The sequence below is a fragment of the Rhinolophus hipposideros genome (genome assembly GCF_964194185.1).
Source record: "Rhinolophus hipposideros genome assembly, chromosome: 9".
Lineage (NCBI taxonomy): Eukaryota > Metazoa > Chordata > Mammalia > Chiroptera > Rhinolophidae > Rhinolophus > Rhinolophus hipposideros.
The window spans coordinates 25,598,997-25,620,173 of NC_138055.1; the positions used below are offsets into that span (position 1 = coordinate 25,598,997).

Here is a 21,177-nt window from a genome sequence, read left to right on the forward strand (position 1 = left end):
ATTGGGTCTTTTCTCATTCCATATAAATTTTAGTATTTTTTAAATTTTCTGTAAAAATATCTAGGGATTTTGATAAGAATTACACTGAGTAATATGGACATTTAAATAATATTAATTCTTCCAATCCATGAACACAGAATACCTTTCTGTTTATTTATGTCTGCTCTAATTTCTTTCATCAGTGTTTTAAAATTTTCAATGTACAAGTCATTTACATCTTTGGTTAGGTTTATTTCTAAGTATTTTATTCTTTTTGGTCCTGTTGTAAATGGAATTATTTTCTTAATTTCTAGTTCATTGTTGGTGTGTACAAATGTAACTGATTTTTTGTATGTTGATTTTGTATGTTGATTTTTTGTATGTTGATTTTACAACCTTACTGAATTCAAAAAGAGGTTATATTTCATATTGTGTTCTTCGCACAACACACACAACACACACACGAACACAAGTAAACTTTTGGAGGTGATAGCTGTGTATTACCTGAATTGTGGTGATGGTAGCACATATATTCAAACTCATCAAATTGTACAACTTAATTACGTGCGGATTTTGGTATGAAAATTATACCCCAGTAGAAAAACAAAACAAAACAAAAACTAAAAATACATCTTAGGTGTTACTGTTTTGGAGTGCAGATCATTTTTTTGGGGTCTCTATTGTTGGGCATAAAGTAAACACAATATCTGTATAATAAAATACAAAAACCTGATTAGATTATCCATAATACTGTGTTTACAAAGGAAAAAATCAATTATTCTCAGTCTAAATATATCTCTGGACCAAGAAACAACAAAACAAAACAAAAAGTGCAATGATTTATCCAGCCACTAGATGACACTGCAGCTTGTGAGTGGCCACACATTATATGGGGAGATCCAAAAGATTTAATTTAGCATAGGACAGATTCTTGAAGCAAACTCATTTTTTTTTGTACAATCAATATTTGTAATTGATTACTAAAAAGTAAAGTTGTACTTTAAACTATGTAATTATTTTTTAATGCTCCTATATTTGTGTGTATTTAAAATAAGCTTTTCTTATTAAGAGTAAAATAACTATTTGTCATGGAATATTTTGAAACTATAAAGAAACATAGAGAAGAAAATAAATATTACCCATACTCTTACTACTCAGGGGAAACTATTGTGTTACCTTTGTAGCTTTCTTTCTTTCAGCATATAGACATACACAGCATATATTTAATATTCATGGAATGGAATCATAGTATGTATTATTTTAACTGTCTTAGCAAAAATAGTTTGAGTATTCTCCTATATTCATAAACATTCTCCTTTGTTATTGTTTTTCAATGTTGTCATATGCCACCATGTAGTAGAATAATATTTATTTAACTAAATTTTTAGTTTTGGACAATTAAAGTGGCTTCTGACTTATCACGACTAAAAAGAGTCCTTTGATACACATTTTTATGAATACATTTTACACATCCAGACTATTCCTTTAAAATCCACCCCACCCCCCCAAATAGTCACATCAAAGGAAATGCTGAATCTTTTTATGATTTTTATAAATATTTTCAAACTATTTTCCAAAGATTGAACTAAACCAATTTATATCATCACCAGCAGTTGTTGGAAAATTTTCTTCCAACATTTTCTCCAAAATTTTTTTAGCAATTTAACTTCAGTTATGATATATTTTCATATGTGAAAATCTAGTCAAATTTATAAAAATTAACAAGCTTAGAAAAATCACTTCTATGTTCATTATAAAAATTTTGAAACAGAAGATTGACTATAGTGTATAACTTTTTTTATTGGTTCTTTTTACTAGTCTTGATATTTTTTAAATTAAATTTATTGGGTGACAATGGTTAGTAAAATTACATAGATTTCAACTGTGCATTTCTATAAAGCATCATCTATAAATCACATTGTGTGCTTACCACCCATTTAGTCTCTTCTACCATCCCCATCCCAGTAACCACTAAACTGTTGTCTGTGTCTGAGTTTTTGTTTTCTTGTTTGTTTGTGTTGTTCCATTGTTGCCTTCAGTTCTATATCCCACATAAGTGAAGTCATATGGTTCTTGACTTTTTCAGTCTGACTCATTTTGCTTAGCATAATAATCTCAAGATCCCTCCATGTAGTTGCAAATGGCAGTATTTCATCATTTCTTGTGGCAGAGTATTATTTCGTTGTGTATATATACCATATCTTCTTTATCCAATCATCTATTGAAGGAAATTTTGGTCGTTTCTATGTATTGGCCACCACAAATAATGCTGCAATGAACATTAGAGTACATATATCTTTACAGATAAATGTTTCCAGATTTTTTTGGTGGATGAATACCCAGAAGAGGGATTGCTGAATATTATGGTAGTTCTATTCTTAATTTTTTGAGGAAACTCCATACTATTTTCCACAGCAGCTGTGCCAGATTACATTCCCACCAACAGTGTATGAGGGTTTTTTTTTCTCCACAGCCTCTCCAACACTTGTTATTATTTGTCTTGTTGATGATAGCCATTCTAACAGGTGTGAGGTGATATCTCATTGTGGGTATTAGAAACAATAAATGAACACAGTAAAATCGCTGGCTACAAAATCAATGTACAAAAATCCATAGTTTTCTTATATACTAACATACTAGTATATAATTTCTAGTTAGTATACTAATTAGTATATAATTTCTTATATACTTTTCTTATATACTAAATTTTTTTAAAATTTCAAAAAAAGAAATGAAAAAAAATTCCTTTTGCAATTGCAACAGCAACAACAACAAACAATGCCTAGGAATCAACTTAACAAAGGATGTGAAGGACCTATAAGACATTAAAAAACAACAACAAAAAACTATGACATTTAAAAAAAAAATTAGAAGACACAAAGAAATGGAAAGACAGTCCATGTTCATGGATTGGAAGAATCAACATAGTTAAAATGGCCACATCACCCAAAGCAATATACAGATTTAATGCAATCCCCATCAAAATCCCAATGGCATTTTTAAAAGAAATAGAACAGAAAAAAAATCATCAGATTTGTATGGAATCACAAAAGACCCTGAATAGCTAAAGCAATCCTAAGAAAAAAGAACAATGCTGGAGGTATCACACTCCCTGACTTCAGCTGATATTACAGGGCATCAACAATCAAAACAGCATAGTAGTGGCAGACAAACAGACACACAGACCAATGGAATAGAATTGAAAACCCGGAAATAAACTCACATAAATATGGGCAGTTAATTTTTGACAAAGGAGTGTATAATAGTTTAATGACATTTTATCCTTTAAAAAAATACTTTTCATTTTACTGAATTCCTATAATTCTGTGAAATAAGCAGATGAAATATTATTTCTCTTTCCAGAGAATGAAATTGAAATTATGTTGAAAAGCAAAATAAAACACAGATAACAATAGATATCTTCAGCAAGTATTAATATAATTATCCAAGTTAAATAGAGCCTACTGATTTAACATTTTAAAAGCACAGCTAAAAGCTTGAATACAGAGCAAATAAAGGTTATATCTGTAATATACTTCATTAGCACCCCATATTTTCCTTACCATAGGCTTCATCACCATCATAACATAATTTCTTACTTTACTGTTTGTTTTACAAATAGAACATAAACTCCACTAGGCTAAGTTTTCTTAGTATTTCAACCCTGTTGTCAACCACAGTAGTAGCTGCTTAATAATAACTTACTGAATAAAAATGTTTAAAAACCCCTAAAAAATAGATAAGATATGCTACATTGATATAGACATGTTATGTAGAAATGTTGCTGTTTTGCCAATACTGGAAAATTGATGGCATGGTGCTCCCCTTTATAATAATCATCATAAAATGTAATACGTCTTAGAACAGCCAAGTGCTGTTCTAAGTCCCTTCTCATATATTAACTAATTTAGTTTCTAGCTACTTTTAAGTAAATTTCTAACTATTTCTAACTTAAACAGCTGATCAGTTAGTGAGTGGTAGAAATGAAACTCAGGCAATATTTCTCCCATGCTCTGGCTCTTCACAGCAACAATTTCCACTTAGACATTTCATAGTACATGCATCACAAAACATTGTTTTCTAGCATCACTCAGGAGTGTATTGTTGTTAGTTGAAGCTGAATAATATTGAATGTCAACTATAATTATATATAATTATATATAAATATAAATATATATTATATATACATATATATGTATATGTACATATATATATATATACACACATACAGTCATGGGATATGGAGTAGAGCATGGGGAATAGAGTCAATGGAATTATAATATAATTAATATTAATATAATATAATATAATTATAATTCGATGTCAGAGGGGTAGTAGATTGGGGGGATTATCACTTTGTGAGGGGTGTAAATGTCTAACCATTACATTGTTAGACATGAAACTAATTTAAAAAAAAAGTAATGATAGTATATTAAAGCTTGAAGGCCGTTTGTTTCATTTTACAGCTGTGGGAACTGAGGGTTCCCACAGCTAAGGGACATGGTGAGTAAAAATCTTCCGTATTGTTTATCACTAAGCAGCGTCTGGAATTCACATTTCTTTTCAATATGCCATACTAGTGAAAAAAGTTTAAAGATACCACATGCAGCATACATTTTCAACTTTCAGAGGAGAATACTGCAAAATGCATTCGTAAAATAATTTTGAAGGTATAGATTTTTCCTTGACTGAAATATATCATGAAAATTATGCAGTACCTTATTTCTATTTAATAAATTATTTTATGTAAACAACTAAAATATGTATAGCATTTCTGAATTGAACAAGCTGCTTTCAGAAGCGTCAGTTATGAGGATCAATTGTCGTCTTATTGGAGAGAGGATGAGATCATAAGTAGGTTCTCAGAAAGTGACATTAGGTGTCTCCCAATTTCTCTGTGGTTCTTCAGTATGAGTGATAAACAATAAAGAAGAAGAAAAGAATAGAGACAAAAACATTTTAAATGACATAAATTCCTCTTGATTAGAATATTTACTGAGCATCTGCTATTCTACAGAAAAATGAATATGGCCCTTTTGGAAACAAACATGAAAACAATTTGAAAAGTAGAAACCATATTATAAAGCTAAGGGTTTATGATAGATAAGTTTTTAAAAAATGTGATAATATTCTCTTTTTTAATTTCTAGTATGACATATAATTTTTAGTGTATTTTTAAAGGAATGAACAATTCTTAGATATCATTTTGTTGATTTTACTTTTATTTTAACATACATAAAAGAAGCTTATAATTGCACTGAATATAAAAGACAAACGAACAAAACACTTTATTGCACTAAAAAATACTTCACACGAAGTACTGCACATGATAGAATTGATTAAGAGAGGCACAGATTTATAATCAGATAACACTGGTATTATTCTTGGTTTGAACAATACAGAATTTGTCCTAATGGGGAATTGCCACATCATATGTTGCACAATTTCCAACACTTATTTGTTTTACAAATATTCCTCATTTTTTGGTTTTGTCTTTATGTTTTAAAAACACTGTATATAAGGTTTTAAAGGCAATTAATTATGTACCACTGAAAAAGACAAGTCTACATTGAAGAAGTGAAAACACGACAACATAAATACACGGTCATCCCATTCTTTTGGGGGAAAAAATGACAACATAACCCGGCAAACTTCTCCAAAAAAGAGAAATATTACAAAGCTTAGTTTCATAAGCATTTGCCCACTTATAAATGTTCTTTGAGTCAAAAAAAATGCATTTGGACCAAATATCTGTGTTCCCAGTAAAAATTCTCTTTGTTTACATTCAGTTTTTAATACTACCATCTAACACCTTCAAATAGTGCAAATGCATGAAAGGCACTCATTGTTGGTAGTCATTCAACAATAAATAACTCTTTACCTAGCTATTGTATTATTTCTACATTTGGAAAAGTATAAAGTGCATTCAAGAAGTTCAAAGTCATTCTTCTCAGTCTTGAACATAATTATCAGTCAATGTGTGATGTTTTTAGCTCATGACAGGGGTATTCCTCATTGCCGAGATTCCTGGAATTTCTCTCCCTTTTTTCCACAGTCTTATTTGGAAGAAAGTTTCTAAAATAATACAAAGGTTGTTCACAAAGTCTTTGTGGAAAACATCTGACCATAGAGCAGCATCCATCAAAATAAATTTCCTTGCGTTCCATATGATAATAGTCTATAATCAAATATGATTCATTCCTCATTATTTGAAGGGTTTGCTACATATCCAGTGTAGATTCTTTTCACATTTTGTACTGCTAACCTCTGTGCTATTCAGAAATGCACAGTTCTCAGATCCTGTAAGATTGAACCTGTCAAATAATAAAGAAACTGAGAATTATTTTCAGTTCATTTCCGTTCAGTTATGTGAGAATAAACTGTGGTGGCAGCGGCCTCTGCACATTTTGTGTGTGTGTGTGTGTGTGTGTGTGTGTGTGTGTGTGTGCGCGTGCGCACGCGCACTGAGTAGGAATGTATGAGGCAGGTCTGCCAGTCAAATGATCATAGATTAATCTGGAGAGACAGTAGACAAAGATTGAGAGGAACAGTATGTGGAAGGAAGGTGCAAAGCTAAGCTAAGAGTAAAAAGCTCCATTTATTTGGTTGGCATGCCTCCAGAGGAATGACTCTTGGTCATTTTTGAGTTCACAAACCCTTCAAGAAACAATTCTCAGAAAGTATACACATTCAACAATTTTAGGGGGGTTATGGCCCCTGAGGCTCATCTGTGGAGAGGATACCATAAGACACATATTAAGAGTTCCTTTTCTAGAGATCTGAATTTATTCTCAGTATAAGTAATTAAAATAAAACTATTTTGATAGGTAGAAATTTATTTAACTCTGAGTTTTCTGATGATGAAGATTTACACTAAACTTATAAAGTGTCCTTTAAACTTTAAAAAATGTAGTTTAATCACATTTTGGTAATGAAAATAAAGTCAACATTTTTAATTCTGGGGCAAGATTTCTCTCGGATTCATAGAAGCCTCTTAATAGGTATGAAAATATGGTTCTTAAAGGAAGAGAAAAGAAAATAATTGCTCTTTATCCTTGAGATGAGAACTGGGAAAGTGTAAGAGGAAATCATTTTCCAAAAATTAGCTCATCAGTAAAACATAAATGTAAGATTTGAAATATTGGATTTTGTTTACATCATCATAATTTTTTCTAGAATATTTCTGAGTCTATTATTCACATGAAATTTGGCTGAGATCAAATTACTAGAAGCATTTATTGTATGAATTCCAAATAGATAAAAAGAACAAAACGACAATATGAAATCCTTTCTTAAAAGAATTCCAAGGAGTCTAAGCATACAGAAAAGGTAATTAAAGCTCAGCTTATAAAGAGCACAATATTGAGCAGTGCTTTGACAGAAAAAAAAGAAAGTGGTTTCCCTGAGTTGCCAGCCTGGGGAGCATAAAAGACATCTTGAAATTTACCAGTTATTAAATTCTTTGCCATTTGACCACTTCCATGTCTGTTCAGCTTCTTTTTTCAGCCCAATCCAGTGTTCAGCTCTACCCACATATCGTTTTAAAAAGATCTTGAAGAAAGCAGAAAGGACATGTGTGTTAAACAACCCCTTTGGGGACATATGTGATAAATCTTCAAAAGCAGTTTCTCAAAAGCTGCATCTGAAGAATGTGGCTAAGTTCATCATTTATTCATTCTGTATAGGATCAACTCATTTGGATATCTGGCCTTTGAAAGTAAATATTCAAATCAAATTTACAAGACTAAATTGAGACTTCATTTTGACTGATCATGCTGCTTCCTGCAACTAAATTTTCCTACATGGAAGACATATACAATGTCTTCATTTAGAAGGAAACAGAAGGAAATCTTAAAGTAGCTAAAAAAATAAAATAGTAATATTTTATGAAATTATTTTTGAATAATACCTTACCATGTCCTTTTCTGAATCAAAGAAAGCAAGAGTAGCATCATGATTGAGGCAAGATTTTTTGGCCATGCTCCAGCTCCTTGTTAGATTGGAAATACAGTAACATTTTCTCTTGTATCCAATCCAGTCATCTGGGCATGAAGAAACATGGCCGCTTGATGGTACTGAGGACATATATTGGGCTGGACAGTTGTATTGGCCCACTGTAAACAGAAAAATCATTTCTTTTAGTAACAAAAGAAACTAAATACCCACAGCATTCAAACCTAGTACAGGAGATGCTGTGCTGTACTTAGTAACAAAGTAAAGGATGAAAGGCAAGAAGGCAAATTCTGAGAAAAGAAGGCAAGTTCTCATCTTATCTGATCTGCCATTGTGCCGAACTGTCATTGTACAAGGTATAAGAAAAAAGAGGGTGGCTCTTTGGCCATAATATCAGAAAGTGGTAGGAAAATAAAAAAATCTTAAAAATACATTTTGACTAGAAAGGGTAAAGTGCATTATAAATTCTAAGTAAGGTTTAGAATCTGAATGCAGAAGTGGAGAAATTTGAAGATACAGTAGACAAAACACTATATGGGAGATGAAGAACAGAATTCTTTGCAGGGAAGTAATTCAGAATACTGAAAGATCCATAGCTCCAGATGTTTCATAAAATTGTAAAATTTCATGTTTGTAAAAGACACAAATGATTTTTGGTATAGCTGTATGTTTTGAATACCATATGACAATTAACTCTCTAAGAGCTTATAGATATATTCTTAATTATCCATAACCACCATTCTGTGGCCTTTGAGATAAAAGACAAGAGACTGACCAAGTCCTGATTAATCTATGGATTAGATATTATTTTGTCTATCGACAATGAATGTGAAGCCCACATTTTCTTTCAAACATAAATATCAATTTATGTAAAATTTAAATCAGCCCCTTTCATTCCAGATTAAAACGTTTGCTCAAATGTCACTTTCTCCCGCAGTAATGTATAAGTCATAGACAATTTAAAAAGTTATAAAGAAGCCCTCAAAAACTTAAAAGTATTATATTAAGTATCCAAGGAACTTGGAATTATATTTAACATTTTTTTTTACTAAATAATCAGCCATGTATGATGTATGGGATGATCCTAAATTAATCAGAATTTTTGATTAATTGGACCGAGTGATTCCCAGTGATTTCAGCTGGGCATGAATGCTTACAAAAAGAGACTCAATGAATTCATGAAGTGCAGACCTACCTGATAAAGCAATGAGAGCCATGATTAAAACGGTGATAATGACCACATTCAGTACAGCACATGGAACAGGAACTTGAAGGGACCCTTCACGATGTGTTGCAAAGTGAGAGCTGATGGCATGATCTGAAGAAAGAAAGCTGGTGGTGAATTCAGGCATACTACAGAAGTCAGATAGGGACATTTGATATTCTCTTGAGGCACTTAAATTTTAAAAAACTAGTTATGAGTCTCCCTATCTTCTTACATAAAATTTATATGTTAACTTTCCCCAATTTTTGAGTGACATTGGATAGTTTCTTATTGGCTAGAAATAAAACAATCCAGGCATAATAATGAGAACATAAAATATCTTCCTAATAAGTGCACTTAGTAGCTGTGATCATTCTACGTATATCATAATTTTATTGTTTTATCATAATAAGAACGTTTATTAAATACCTGATTACCCTAAAAGACATGTAAAAACATCCTAAGCATAATTCCTTAACTTCTCTGTGTTTGAGATGATAAAAATGGAAATAAATGTGGACAGTGTAATCAAAAAATATTGAATTAGTACATAAATATCTAAAACTAGCAGGGCTGAAAAAAACACACGATTGATAGTACCAGATGTGAAGCAATTGAAATTTTCATATATTACTGATGGAAGAGTAGAATGAAAAAAATACTTTAGAAAACTGTTTCTTAAATAATTAAAGATACACCTACCCTATAATTCAGCAATTCTACTGCTACGTATTTTCTCAAAAGAAATGCAAATACATCTTTAAAATGCTTGGCATTGGAAGGTTCATAGCAGCTTTATTTTTAAGAGCCAATTCCTAGAAATAACCCAAATGCCCATCAGCAGGAGAAATGGATAAACACATTATGCTATATCCACACAAGGAAATTCTACTCAGTAACCAAAAAAAAAGTTGATTGTAAAATATCCAACTACAGTTATACACTGTATATTTCAATTTATTTGACATTCAAGAATAGCTGTACTAAACTATGGTGACAGAAATCAGAAAAGTGATTGTTTTATGTGTGTAGGAAAGGTAGTTTGAGTGGAAAGGAACAAGGGAACTTTCTAGAGTGATGAAAATTTCAAATATTGATTAAAGTTGTAGTTGTAACTCATTAAACTACATTTGGGATCTATGCATCCCTTGTATGGAAATTCTACCTCAATTATAAATGATATGTAAATGGTAAAATATTTGAATTTTTGAAGAGAAGTTAAAAGAATGGAAGAAACATAACAGTATTATAAACCAAATATTGGGTGGAAGTTTCATTTATCCTCTGCATAATGTTGAAACAAAGTAAAACTTTGATTTCACCAATAAGAAATATTTTTATAGAAGGATTTAGAATATGAATATCATGTGAATCACGAATCTTAGTCACACACACACACAAACTGGAAGAATATCTGTTTTAGAATATAAATAAATAATTGAGAAAGGAGAGAAGGGGATTTTGCGACTCAGAGTTTGAATTTCAGTTTTTGTTAGGATGAGCTATCAGGATTTTTACAATTTGCCTCACAAAAAATATAGAGCTCTCAATTGTGTTCTCTAAAAATGAAATGCAAAATTGCTACTTGAGTATTAAGATTTACCATAAAAAAGTCTCACAATGCAAAAATACCTTGTCTTTCAGTATGGATGACTTTCATAATTAAAAGCACGTATCTTGAAATGCATGTATTTTTTGCCTTAAAACACTTCTCTAAAGTTAAACTGAGCAAAGAGGTGTTGCTTTCTTTCATAGTAATTTACCATGTACTGGATCTCAGCATCAGCTATTGCTTCTTCTGGGAATTGTCTTTACTAGTGTAGATCTGCATTTAGATTTCCCAAGAGATGCCTTTACTTCACTCCCACGTAGTTCTATTTCTTTCAGCTTCTCAAAACTAATCTTCCCTTTTTCACTGGTATACAATTGTCACCAGAAACAGACCTTGGTAGATAGGGTAGCAAGTTCAGAGCTCTTTGTCTAGTTTCACTTCTCCTCATGCTGCTTAGACTCAATGCAGCTCTCATTCCTGAGCCAGTACTAACTCATGCAAATACCTCATGTACTCCAAAGCCTACGTCAATCTGTTGGCTGACATTGCCCATTATCCAATGGGTAAACTGTGGGGATGATTCTCAAATTATATTTTATATCCATTAGTGAGGGCTATTGTTACTCAGTTTGATTTATCACCTAGGTGACAAAACACTCCCCCAACAGTATACTTCCGCTCTGATTATTGGCCTTGTCCATTAATGGAGAAATTGAAAATAAACCCACCGTTACATATTGAGTTACCTAAGGGTGATGCCTAATGAGTGTCCATACAAATGAAGCAAGGGCAGCATAAACTAAGCATTCAATACAAAATTGGGATGATCTCAGGAAAAGTTAAGAATTCCTGAATTAGGTTCTTCTTCTTTCAACTATGCCCTCTGTTTATTGAGTAGTTTTATTATTATAATTGTTCTTTTTAGCAGCTCATCTGGGCCATAAAGTTATGGTTACCTAATTACCAAAAAATTTGTGTGGCTTGCACTTGTTATCCACAAGTGATTTTGTGTTCTTAAGTTATAGATGGGTTTATTGGAGGTAATTGAAGCTTTTCTGATGCAAAACAGTTTAGTAGACACATACTCCAAAAACAATGCCTTCCTCTAGATTGTTTCAGCTCTGCTGTTCATAACACATCCCTTTAGTACTGGATAGCTTTCTTACAAATAAACTCTACTTCCTACATGCTAGGTTTAAGGGTACCTCAATAAGTAGAGAGGAAGAGGGATAAATGAAAAAAATCAAGGAAGTCTCACGGAAACAAGTTAAAGGAAAACAATGGAAAAATTCTGGTAATAAGAAATAGAATAGGTCTATGGGTACAATAGACAAATAGAAGAGAGGAAAAAGTATAGTATTGCTAAAATGATCATATTTTGATGAAAAATAAAAGAAAGAATAATGTCTCATTTATGTAGAATTTGAAGTCAGTGATTGGAAAGGTGAGAGAGAAGGATGAAATGGAACTAAAGAGTTCTGTAAGAATACAGAGGAAGAAAATGTCATTTTCAAGAATTGCTTCATGACATTCTCCTGATAAATTATTGTTGGACGCTGTGCATGTTCAGATGCTCATATGGCTGCTTTCTCAAAGAAATGAATGGAAACCTTCATTTCTAGCGACTGGAAGATGCTGTCATGAGAATGCAAGATAAGGCATACAGGAAGCACACAAAGATACAAGGTGAAGGCAATCAAGAATGTAATTGTTTATGTGGAAAACAATTTTTGTAAAGAGAGGCAATGCTTCCTGGAGGATGTACAGTTGGATATGGAAAAATGATGGAGAGTGTTCTGTTTAAGTGCAGGCAATTTTCTAGTTAAATCTGAAAAATTGAGATGGAATAAATTGAAACAGAGAAACAGATCTTTGAATATCTTCTAAAATTCTCCTTTCTGTTTCCCTCTAGTCTCTGGAATCATATCTTCTCATATATGAAGAAACATATAATTCTTCTCATTTTCTCCTTTATCCTGACTGAAATAGGATGTAACTAAGTTCTTGAAAAGACAAAGCCTCATTTTCTTCCCTAAATATTGTTATATATCATCTGTATAGTTAGATAGGTAGTTATTACAAGTGCATAAAAATAAGATCTGACTTACTTTGTTGTCCTCTCTCCAGATGCAAGGAGCTGTTCTCTGTTAGGGAACAATCTTCTGAATTCATCTTTATTCTAGTCAAGAATCTCTGGTTAATCTCAGGTAAAGCCAATCTACAGTGAAAGTCTTTGCTGGAGCTCTTGCTCAGTGTCTGAGCCTCTGAAGTATCTCAGCATTTATAGTCAGTTATGTTGTCCCCACCCCTTTCCTCTTGCCTTCCAATCACTCAACTACTGTAGTTCGCTTTAATTTATGCTCTAGTGGCCCAGACAATTTACAACGTGTTGTTGTGGTGAGCTACGGGTTTTCCCTGCTGTCTGAAATATGCTTTCTCACAATGGTAGGTGTAGTATGCACAGACAGATGGGATTTTCCCAGCATCTGTGACATCCTTCCTTAAATTTGTAGAAAACAAAAAATAGTTATGGAGACTGCAATCTAAGTAAAGAATTAACAGTTAGGGATTCTTATCTTTGAGATGGAAATAATTTGGAGAGTAATATTTCCCTGGAATCCCATTCATTCATTTATTTTACTAATATTTATTGAACATCCACTATGACCCTGACACTGTTTGGGGCTAGAAAATTTATCATTGAATACAAATTTCAAGATCTCTATCCTCATGGATCTCTCTTCAGTGTGGAAGAGTTTTCTTAGGAAGCTATAAATTGGCTTTCAGAAGTTTGTCATTCACTTCTTCCCTGGGGACTAGTTTTTTTTTAAGGTATCAGTTGGTAAGTAGCTGCTTTAGTGCAGGAAATAGAAACCCTGTGGTCTGGAACTTCCTTTCTATGTTCTAAAATTGTTTATCTTGAGTTATCTCTTTCATTTACCTCCTGTTAATTTTTTGTCATACTTTACTGTCATTTAGATCACTCTTATTTCCCCTCAGCTGTATCTTATTTTAATGTTTTTTACCTATTTTCTGGATTTTTTTTTTTATTCTATACCTCTGAAGTTTAAGACATTTGGTATATAATTACTATAAACATATATTGCCATGTCAATATCATCCAGATCAGTTATTAAGCTCAACACAAAGTGAATGTAGAATACCCACGTACGATGATTTAAGGAAGGGATTAAAATGCCACTCTGGTTAATAATCTTGGTATGAAAATTTTATCATTAAGATGATTTCTTTAGAGTAAAGACATTCTGTTTTCAGAATAAAGTCTTTGTGAAAATATTATGCTTAGCTGGATTGTAAATTATCATCTGTTATAGGTTAGTTAGGCCATCATATTTATTTGTTTACCTAAGACATGAATAGATATATGTTGGTCCCAAAGGCTTTCTTTGCTTCCATTCTATTTTTCAGTCAATTTCCCAGTATGTTTTCCAAATAGCAGCTAAAAGTTTTGTTATAATTAAATGACATCATTTTGGTGAGATGTTCAACTCTTCCCTCCTTCCATCCTCAAATGCTTCTTATCAAACCTTCTTATAATTGAGGAGGTCCATGATCTGGCTCCTGGCTACCTCTCCTTCCATTTTCCCTATTGGCCACTTCTCTCTCTAACAGGAACTTCTTTGCTGTCTGACAAAAATGTCAAGTATTCTCCCACTATAGGGTCTTTGCCTTTTCTCTAAAAGGTTCTTCCTTCATCTGCTTGCATGTCTTGCTCTCCCTTTACTTCAACTCACTGCCCAGAGAGGTCTTCCCTTGCCTTTTATATGTAAAATAGAGCCTCACACTCTATGTCTCCACATACTAGTATCCTTCTTTACCTCACTTGTCAATATCTGATATTATATTATTGCTTGTCATCTATTTTCCTTACAGAACTATAAGCTGCTTGGGGGCAAGGCCTTTTTCTGACTTGTTCTATCTGTCCCTAACACCTGACGTAATAACTGGAACTTAGTATATACTCAGTACAAACTTGATGAATGAATGAATAAATAAATAAATATGAATTAATGAAAGAATATATATAAAAACCTAAAAGTTACAAAATACAGAGTGCTACTTGGAAAAGCTTGTGGGATTGTAGGGTTCAGATATATATGACTTTACACTATCACTGGATAGCAAGTGCAACTTGAGTACTGCTGATGAGTGCTGAAGGAGTTCAGTTTAGTAGTTAACAGAATAGCTGATGCTTTTGCTAATTTCTTTGGGTTAAAGCAGCTTAGATCTTTTAAGTGTTTATTTATCCTTCTACAGTTGGGAGATCTGGGTTCATATCCACACTCTGACACTAATTTTGCACACTGTATTGTGAAAAATGCATCAGATAATCTCTGCTATAAATCTGTAACATTTTTTGAAATCTTCCAAGTCTAGGGGTGGGGTGGAGTGGTGGGGAGGCGAGAGAGAGAGACAGAGAGAGAGAGAGAGAGAGAGAGAGAGAGAGAGAGAGAGAGAGAGAGAGAGAGACAGAGAGAGAGAGAGAGACAGAGAGAGAGAGACAGAGAGACAGAGACAGGCAGAGACAGAGAGAGAGAGAGAGAGAGAGAGAGAGAGACAGACAGAGACAGAGACAGAGACAGAGACAGAGAGAGAGAGAGAGACAGAGAGAGAGAATCCTTATACTTACCATGTGTTGTTCCACATGCAAAGCAGGACTTTTCAGCAGCTGATTGGGCTAACATAGAAATCATGTTTACCAAGTACATGTTATACCATGTACTTTTTCCCCCTGATGATTCCCATGTAAGTGTGAAAACTAATTTTCTTAGCTGGACACAAACTAGCTTTGAAGTTTGAATATTCCAGAAAAATTAGGCAGGTTAACATAATGAAAATAGTACAGTTTTTGCAGAGAGATAATCATCCCCCACAAATTTCCCTCTACTCCCTATAGGCCAGCTATGTTGACCTTCATTCTATTCTTTGAAAAAGCTAAACTTATTTTTACTTTATAAGGTGTTTTCTTGCTTTTGTTCTCCCTGCTCTCAGATTTTTCCAATTTTAGTATATGTGCTGCTGAAGCGAGCACTGATTTTTCATAGCTAACTGTTCTTGTTTATATTCACTTCACATGTTCTACCTCACCAGAACTTTCCACCTGTATAAAACTTCCTATTAGTCACAATTTATTACCTCACTCTATTCTTTTAGTTTATAGACATATCATCATTAGAAATCTTGTAGTTCATATATTTTATATATCTGTATTGATACGTATGTGTGTTAAAACCATATATATATGGTTATATATATATATGGTTATAATAATAATCATCATTATTATTTATTTTCCTACCTAGAAAGTAAGGTCTTTAATGCAGGAATATGGCCATGTTATTCAAAATGAATCTCTAGTACCTGCAATAGGGTCTAGAACATAGGAGTTCAATGAGTAGTTGTTGGGTGGATACGTGACACAATGTATGTGAATATCGACTCAAGCGTTTGTTAACTGTGAGCTTTGGGAAACTTACACAGCTCCAGGGAACATTGGTTTTATCTGTAAATGAAACTATTAGTGTTCAACTTATACTGTTTTTGGTGAAGAAAATATTGTAAATTAGAAAATTAATTTTGTATCACAGTGACTGGTATATATTAGATATTTAATGATATGTAAAGACATAGCAGTTTTTTTTAAATTTATTGGGGTGACATTTGTTAGTAAAATTACATAGATTTCAGGTGTACAATTCTGTATTACATCATCTATAAATACCATTGTGTGTTCACCACCCAGAATCAGTTCTCCTTCCATTACCATATATTTGATCCCCCTTACCCTCATCTTCCACCCCCGCCTCCCCCTTTACCCTCTGGTAACCACTAAACTATTGTCTCTGTCTATGAGTTTTTGTTTCTCATTTGTTTGTCTTGTTCTTTCGTTGTTTTTAGTTTATATACCACATATCAGTGAAATCATATGGTTCTCTGGTTTTTCTGTCTGACTTATTTCACTTAGCATTATACTCTCAAGATCCATCCATGGTGTCACAAATGTTTCTATATCATCCTTTCTTACCACCGAATAGTATTCCATTGTGTATATATACCACTACTTCTTTATCCATTCATCTATGGAAAGACATTTTGGTTGTTTCCGTGTCTTGGCCACCGTAAACAAAGCTGCAATGAACATTGGAGCACACGTGTCTTTATGGATAAATGTTTTCAGATTTTTTGGGTAGATATCCAGGAAAGGGATTGCTGGGTCATATGGTAATTCTATTTGTAATTTTTGAGGAACCTCAACACTGCCTTCCATAATAGCTGCACCAGTCTGCATTCCCACCAACAGTGTATAAGGGTTTCCTTTTTCTCCACAGCTTCTCCAAAACTTGTTACTGTTTGTCTTGTTGATGGTAGCCATTCTGACTGGGGTGAGGTGATATCTCATGGTGGTTTTTAGTTGCATTTCTCTGATGATTAGTGATCAGTGATTAGTGATCTTTGAGCATTTTTTCATATGTCTGTTTGCCATTTGTATGTCTTCTTTGGAGAAATGTCTCTTCAGGTCCTCTGCCCATTTTTCAATTGTGTTGTTTGTTTTTTTTGTTGTTGAGTTTCATGAGTTCCTTGTACATTTTGGATATTAGCCCCTTATCAGAGGCACTGTTTGCAAAAATCTTCTCCCATTCAGTTGGGTGTCTCTTTATTTTGTCGATGGTTTCTTTTGCTGTGCAGAAGTTTTAAGTTTCATATAGTCCCATTTTTTTTATTTTAGTTTATACTTCCATTGCCCTTAGAGTCAAATTCATACAGTGCTCTTTGAACCCAAGGTCCATAAGTTTAGTACCTATGTTTTCTTCTATGCAGTTTATTGTGTCAGGTCTTATGCTTAAGTCTTTGATCCATTTTGAATTAATTTTGGTACATGGTGACAGATAGCAGTCCAGTTTCATTCTTTGCATGTGGCTATCCAATTCTCCCAGCACCATTTATTGAAGAGGCTGTCTTTCCTCCATTGTATGTTTTTAGCTTCTTTGTCAAAAATTATCTGTCCACATTTATGTGGTTTTATTTCTGGGTTCTCAATTCTATTCCATTGGTCTATGTGTCTGTTTTTCTGCCAATACCATGCTGTTTTGATTATTGTAGCCCTGTAGTACAAGCTAAAGTCAGGCAGTGTGATACCTCCAGTATTGTTCTTTTTTCTTACGATTGCTTTGGCTATTCTGGGTCTTTTGTGGTTCCAAACAAATCTGATGATTTTTTGTTCTATTTCTTCAAAAAATGCCATTGGGATTTTGATGGGGATTGCATTAAATCTGTATATTGTTTTGGGTAATATGGCCATTTTCAACTATGTTGATTCTTCCAGTCCATGAGCCCAAATGTCTTTCCATTTCTTTGTGTCTTCAATTTCTTTCAAAAATGTCTTATTGTTTTCAGCATATAGGTCCTTCACATCCTTGGTTAAGTTTATTCCTAGGTATTTTATTCTTTTTGCTGCAATTGCAAAAAGAATTATTCTTTGTATTTCTTTTTCTGAGATTTCATTGTTAGTATATAGGAATGCAATGGACTTTTGTACGTTGATTTTGTAGCCAGCAACTTTACTGTATTCGTTGATTGTGTCAAATAGCTTTTTGGTGGAGTTTTTAGGGTTTTCTATATATAGAATCTTGTCATCTGCAAAGAGTGATAATTTAACTTCTTCATTCCCAATTTGCATGCCTTTTATTTCTATCTCTTGCCTGATTGCTCTGGTGAGGACTTTCAACACTATGTTGAAAAGCAGAGGTGATAGGAGACAGCCCTGTCGTGTTCCTGAACATAGATCAAAGGGCTTCAGTTTTTCACCATTAATTATGAGATTAGCTGAGGGCTTGTCATATATGGCCTTTATTATGTTAAGGTATTTTCCTTCTATACCTATTTTATTAGGTGTTTTAATAATAAATGGATGTTGTATCTTGTCAATTGCTTTTTCTGCATCATTTGATATAATCATATGATTTTTGTCCTTTATTTTGTTTATGTAATGTATCATATTGATGGATTTGCGGATCCCTGTGCCTCCGGAATGAATCCAACTTGGTTGTGGCGAGTAATCTTTTCAATGCACTGTTGTATTCGATTTGCTAGAATTTTGTTTAGGATTTTTGCATCTGTATTCATCAGAGATATTTGTCTATAGTTTTCTTTTTTGTGTGTTGTCCTTACTAGGTTTTGGTATCAGGGTAATGTTGGCCTCATAAAATGAGTTAGGGAGTACTGTCTCTTCTTCAATTTTTTGGAAGAGTTTGAGCAGGATTGGTATTACAGCCTGTTTGAAGGTTTGGGAGAATTCACTAGTGAAGCCATCTGGTCCAGGACTTTTGCTTTTAGGAAGGTTTTGGATGACTGATTCAATTTTGTTACTGGTGATCGGTCTGTATAGATTTTCCAGTTCTTCATGGTTCAGCCTTGGAAGGCTATATGTTTCTAAGAACTTGTCCACTTCTTCTAGGTTATTGAATTTGGTGGCATATAGTCCTTCATAGTATTCTTGGATGATCCTTTGTATTTCTGTGGTGTCCGTGATAACTTCCCGTTTTCCATTTCTAATCTGTAAATTAGTGTCTTCTCTCTTCTTATCTTAGTTAGTCTAGCCAAGGGTTTGTCAATTTTGTTAATCTTTTCAAAGAACCAGCTCTTTGTCACATTAATTTTTTTCTATTGTCTTTTTGTTCTCTATTTCATTTAGTTCTGCTCTGATTTTTATTTCCTTTCTTCTGCTGACCTTGGGTTTCGCTTGTTCTTCTTTTTCTAGTTTTTTAAGGTGTAACATGAGGTTATTTATTTGGGATTTTTCTTGTTTCTTGAGATAGGCCTGTAATGATATAAATTTCCCTCTTAAAACTGCTTTCGCTGCATCCCAAAAATTTTGGTAGGATGTATTTTCATTGTCATTCGTTTCTATATATCTTTTGATCTCTCCTCTAATTTCTTCTTTGACCCAGTCGTTCTTTAAAAGTATGTTGTTTAATCTCCATGTATTTGTGTTTTTCCCTGCTTTCTTTTTGCAGTTGATATCCAATTTCAAAGCCTTGTGATCAGAGAATATGCTTGGTATGATTTCAATCTTCTTAAAATTGCTGAGGCTGATTTTATGTCCCAATATATGATTTACCCTTGAGAATGTTCCATGTACACTAGAAAAGAATGTATAGTCTGATGTTTTAGGATGAAGTGCTCTATATATGTCAATTATGTCCATTTCATCTAATGTGTCATTTAGGGCTGCTATTTAGTTATTTATTTTCTGTTTGGATGATCTATCCATAGCTGCCAATGATGTATTTAAGTCCCCTAGTATAATTGTGTTTTGGTCAATTTCTCCCTTTAGTTCTGTTAGTAGTTGCTTGGTATATATCGGTGTTCCCTGATTGGGGGCAGAAATATTGAGTACTATTATGTTTTCTTGTTGTATAGTCCCCTTTACAATTATGAAATGTCATTCTTTGTCTCTTGTTATCTTTTTCACCCTAAAGTCTGTTTCATCTGATATCATTATGGCTACACCTGATTTTCTCTGGGTACCACTTGCTTGGAGTGTCAATTTCCACCCTTTCACTTTGAGTATAGGCTTTTCCTTGTAGCTGAGATGTGTCTCTTGGAGACAACATTTGGTTGGGTTTAGTTTTTTGATGCAATCTGTTACTCTCTGTGCCTTTTTATTGGTGAGTTCAGTCCATTTACATTTAGAGTGATTATTGATATGTGAGGATTTCCTGTCATTCTATCTTTAGTTTTCTGGTAAGGCTATGTATCCATTGTTTCTTTGCCTTTTTGTTGTTGTCTATTATTTCTGTGTGGTGGTATTCTATGACTTTTCCCTCCATTTCTTCTTTTATTGCAGTATATATTTTAGTTCTGGATTTTTCTTGAGTGGTTACCCTTAAGTTTATGTAAAAGAAAGTTTGATATTTAGAGTTTTTCATTTTCTTCAGCACTTACTCCATTCCCATATTTTGGTTCAGGACTTACTCTTCCCCTTTTTTATGTTGCCACAAATTGTCCCTGTTGATGGTGGTCGAATAGCCTCCTTTAGTATTTCTTGTAGTGCAGGTTGTGTATTAGAAAATTCCTTCTGCTTCTGTATGTCAGGAATGGTCTTTATTCCTCCTTCATATCTAAAGGATATCTTTGCTGGATATATTATTCTTGGCTCATAATTTCTCTCTTTCAATAGTTCGAATATTTGGTTCCACTCTCTCCTGGCTTGTAGAGTTTCTGCTGAAAAATCTGATGATAATGTAATGGGCTTTCCTTTGTAGGTTACCGTCTTCTTTTCCCTGGCTGCCTTGACAATTCTTTCTTTGTTGTTGATTTTAGGCAGTTTCAATATAATGTGCCTTGGAGAAGGCCTGTTGGGATTGAGGTAATTAGGTGTTCTATTTCCTTCTTGGATTCGAGGATCCAGTTCTGTCCACAAGTTTGGAAGTTCTCATCAACAATTTGTTTGAATATATTCTCTGTT

General features: G+C 33.3%; 1 protein-coding gene across 1 annotated transcript; it reads right to left on the bottom strand.

The window, feature by feature from the left end:
* Positions 1–5,175: 5,175 nt before the first annotated feature.
* On the bottom strand, positions 5,176–12,936 carry LOC308502353 (early activation antigen CD69-like). The gene is made up of 5 exons (XM_081059981.1): positions 12,797–12,936; positions 9,128–9,250; positions 7,894–8,093; positions 7,427–7,530; positions 5,176–6,293 (listed from the first exon to the last, which is right to left on the bottom strand). Exons 1-5 carry the CDS (start codon positions 12,858–12,860, stop codon positions 6,185–6,187), a joined length of 600 nt encoding a protein of 199 aa, XP_080916107.1. The 5' UTR covers positions 12,861–12,936; the 3' UTR covers positions 5,176–6,184.
* Positions 12,937–21,177: the final 8,241 nt, after the last annotated feature.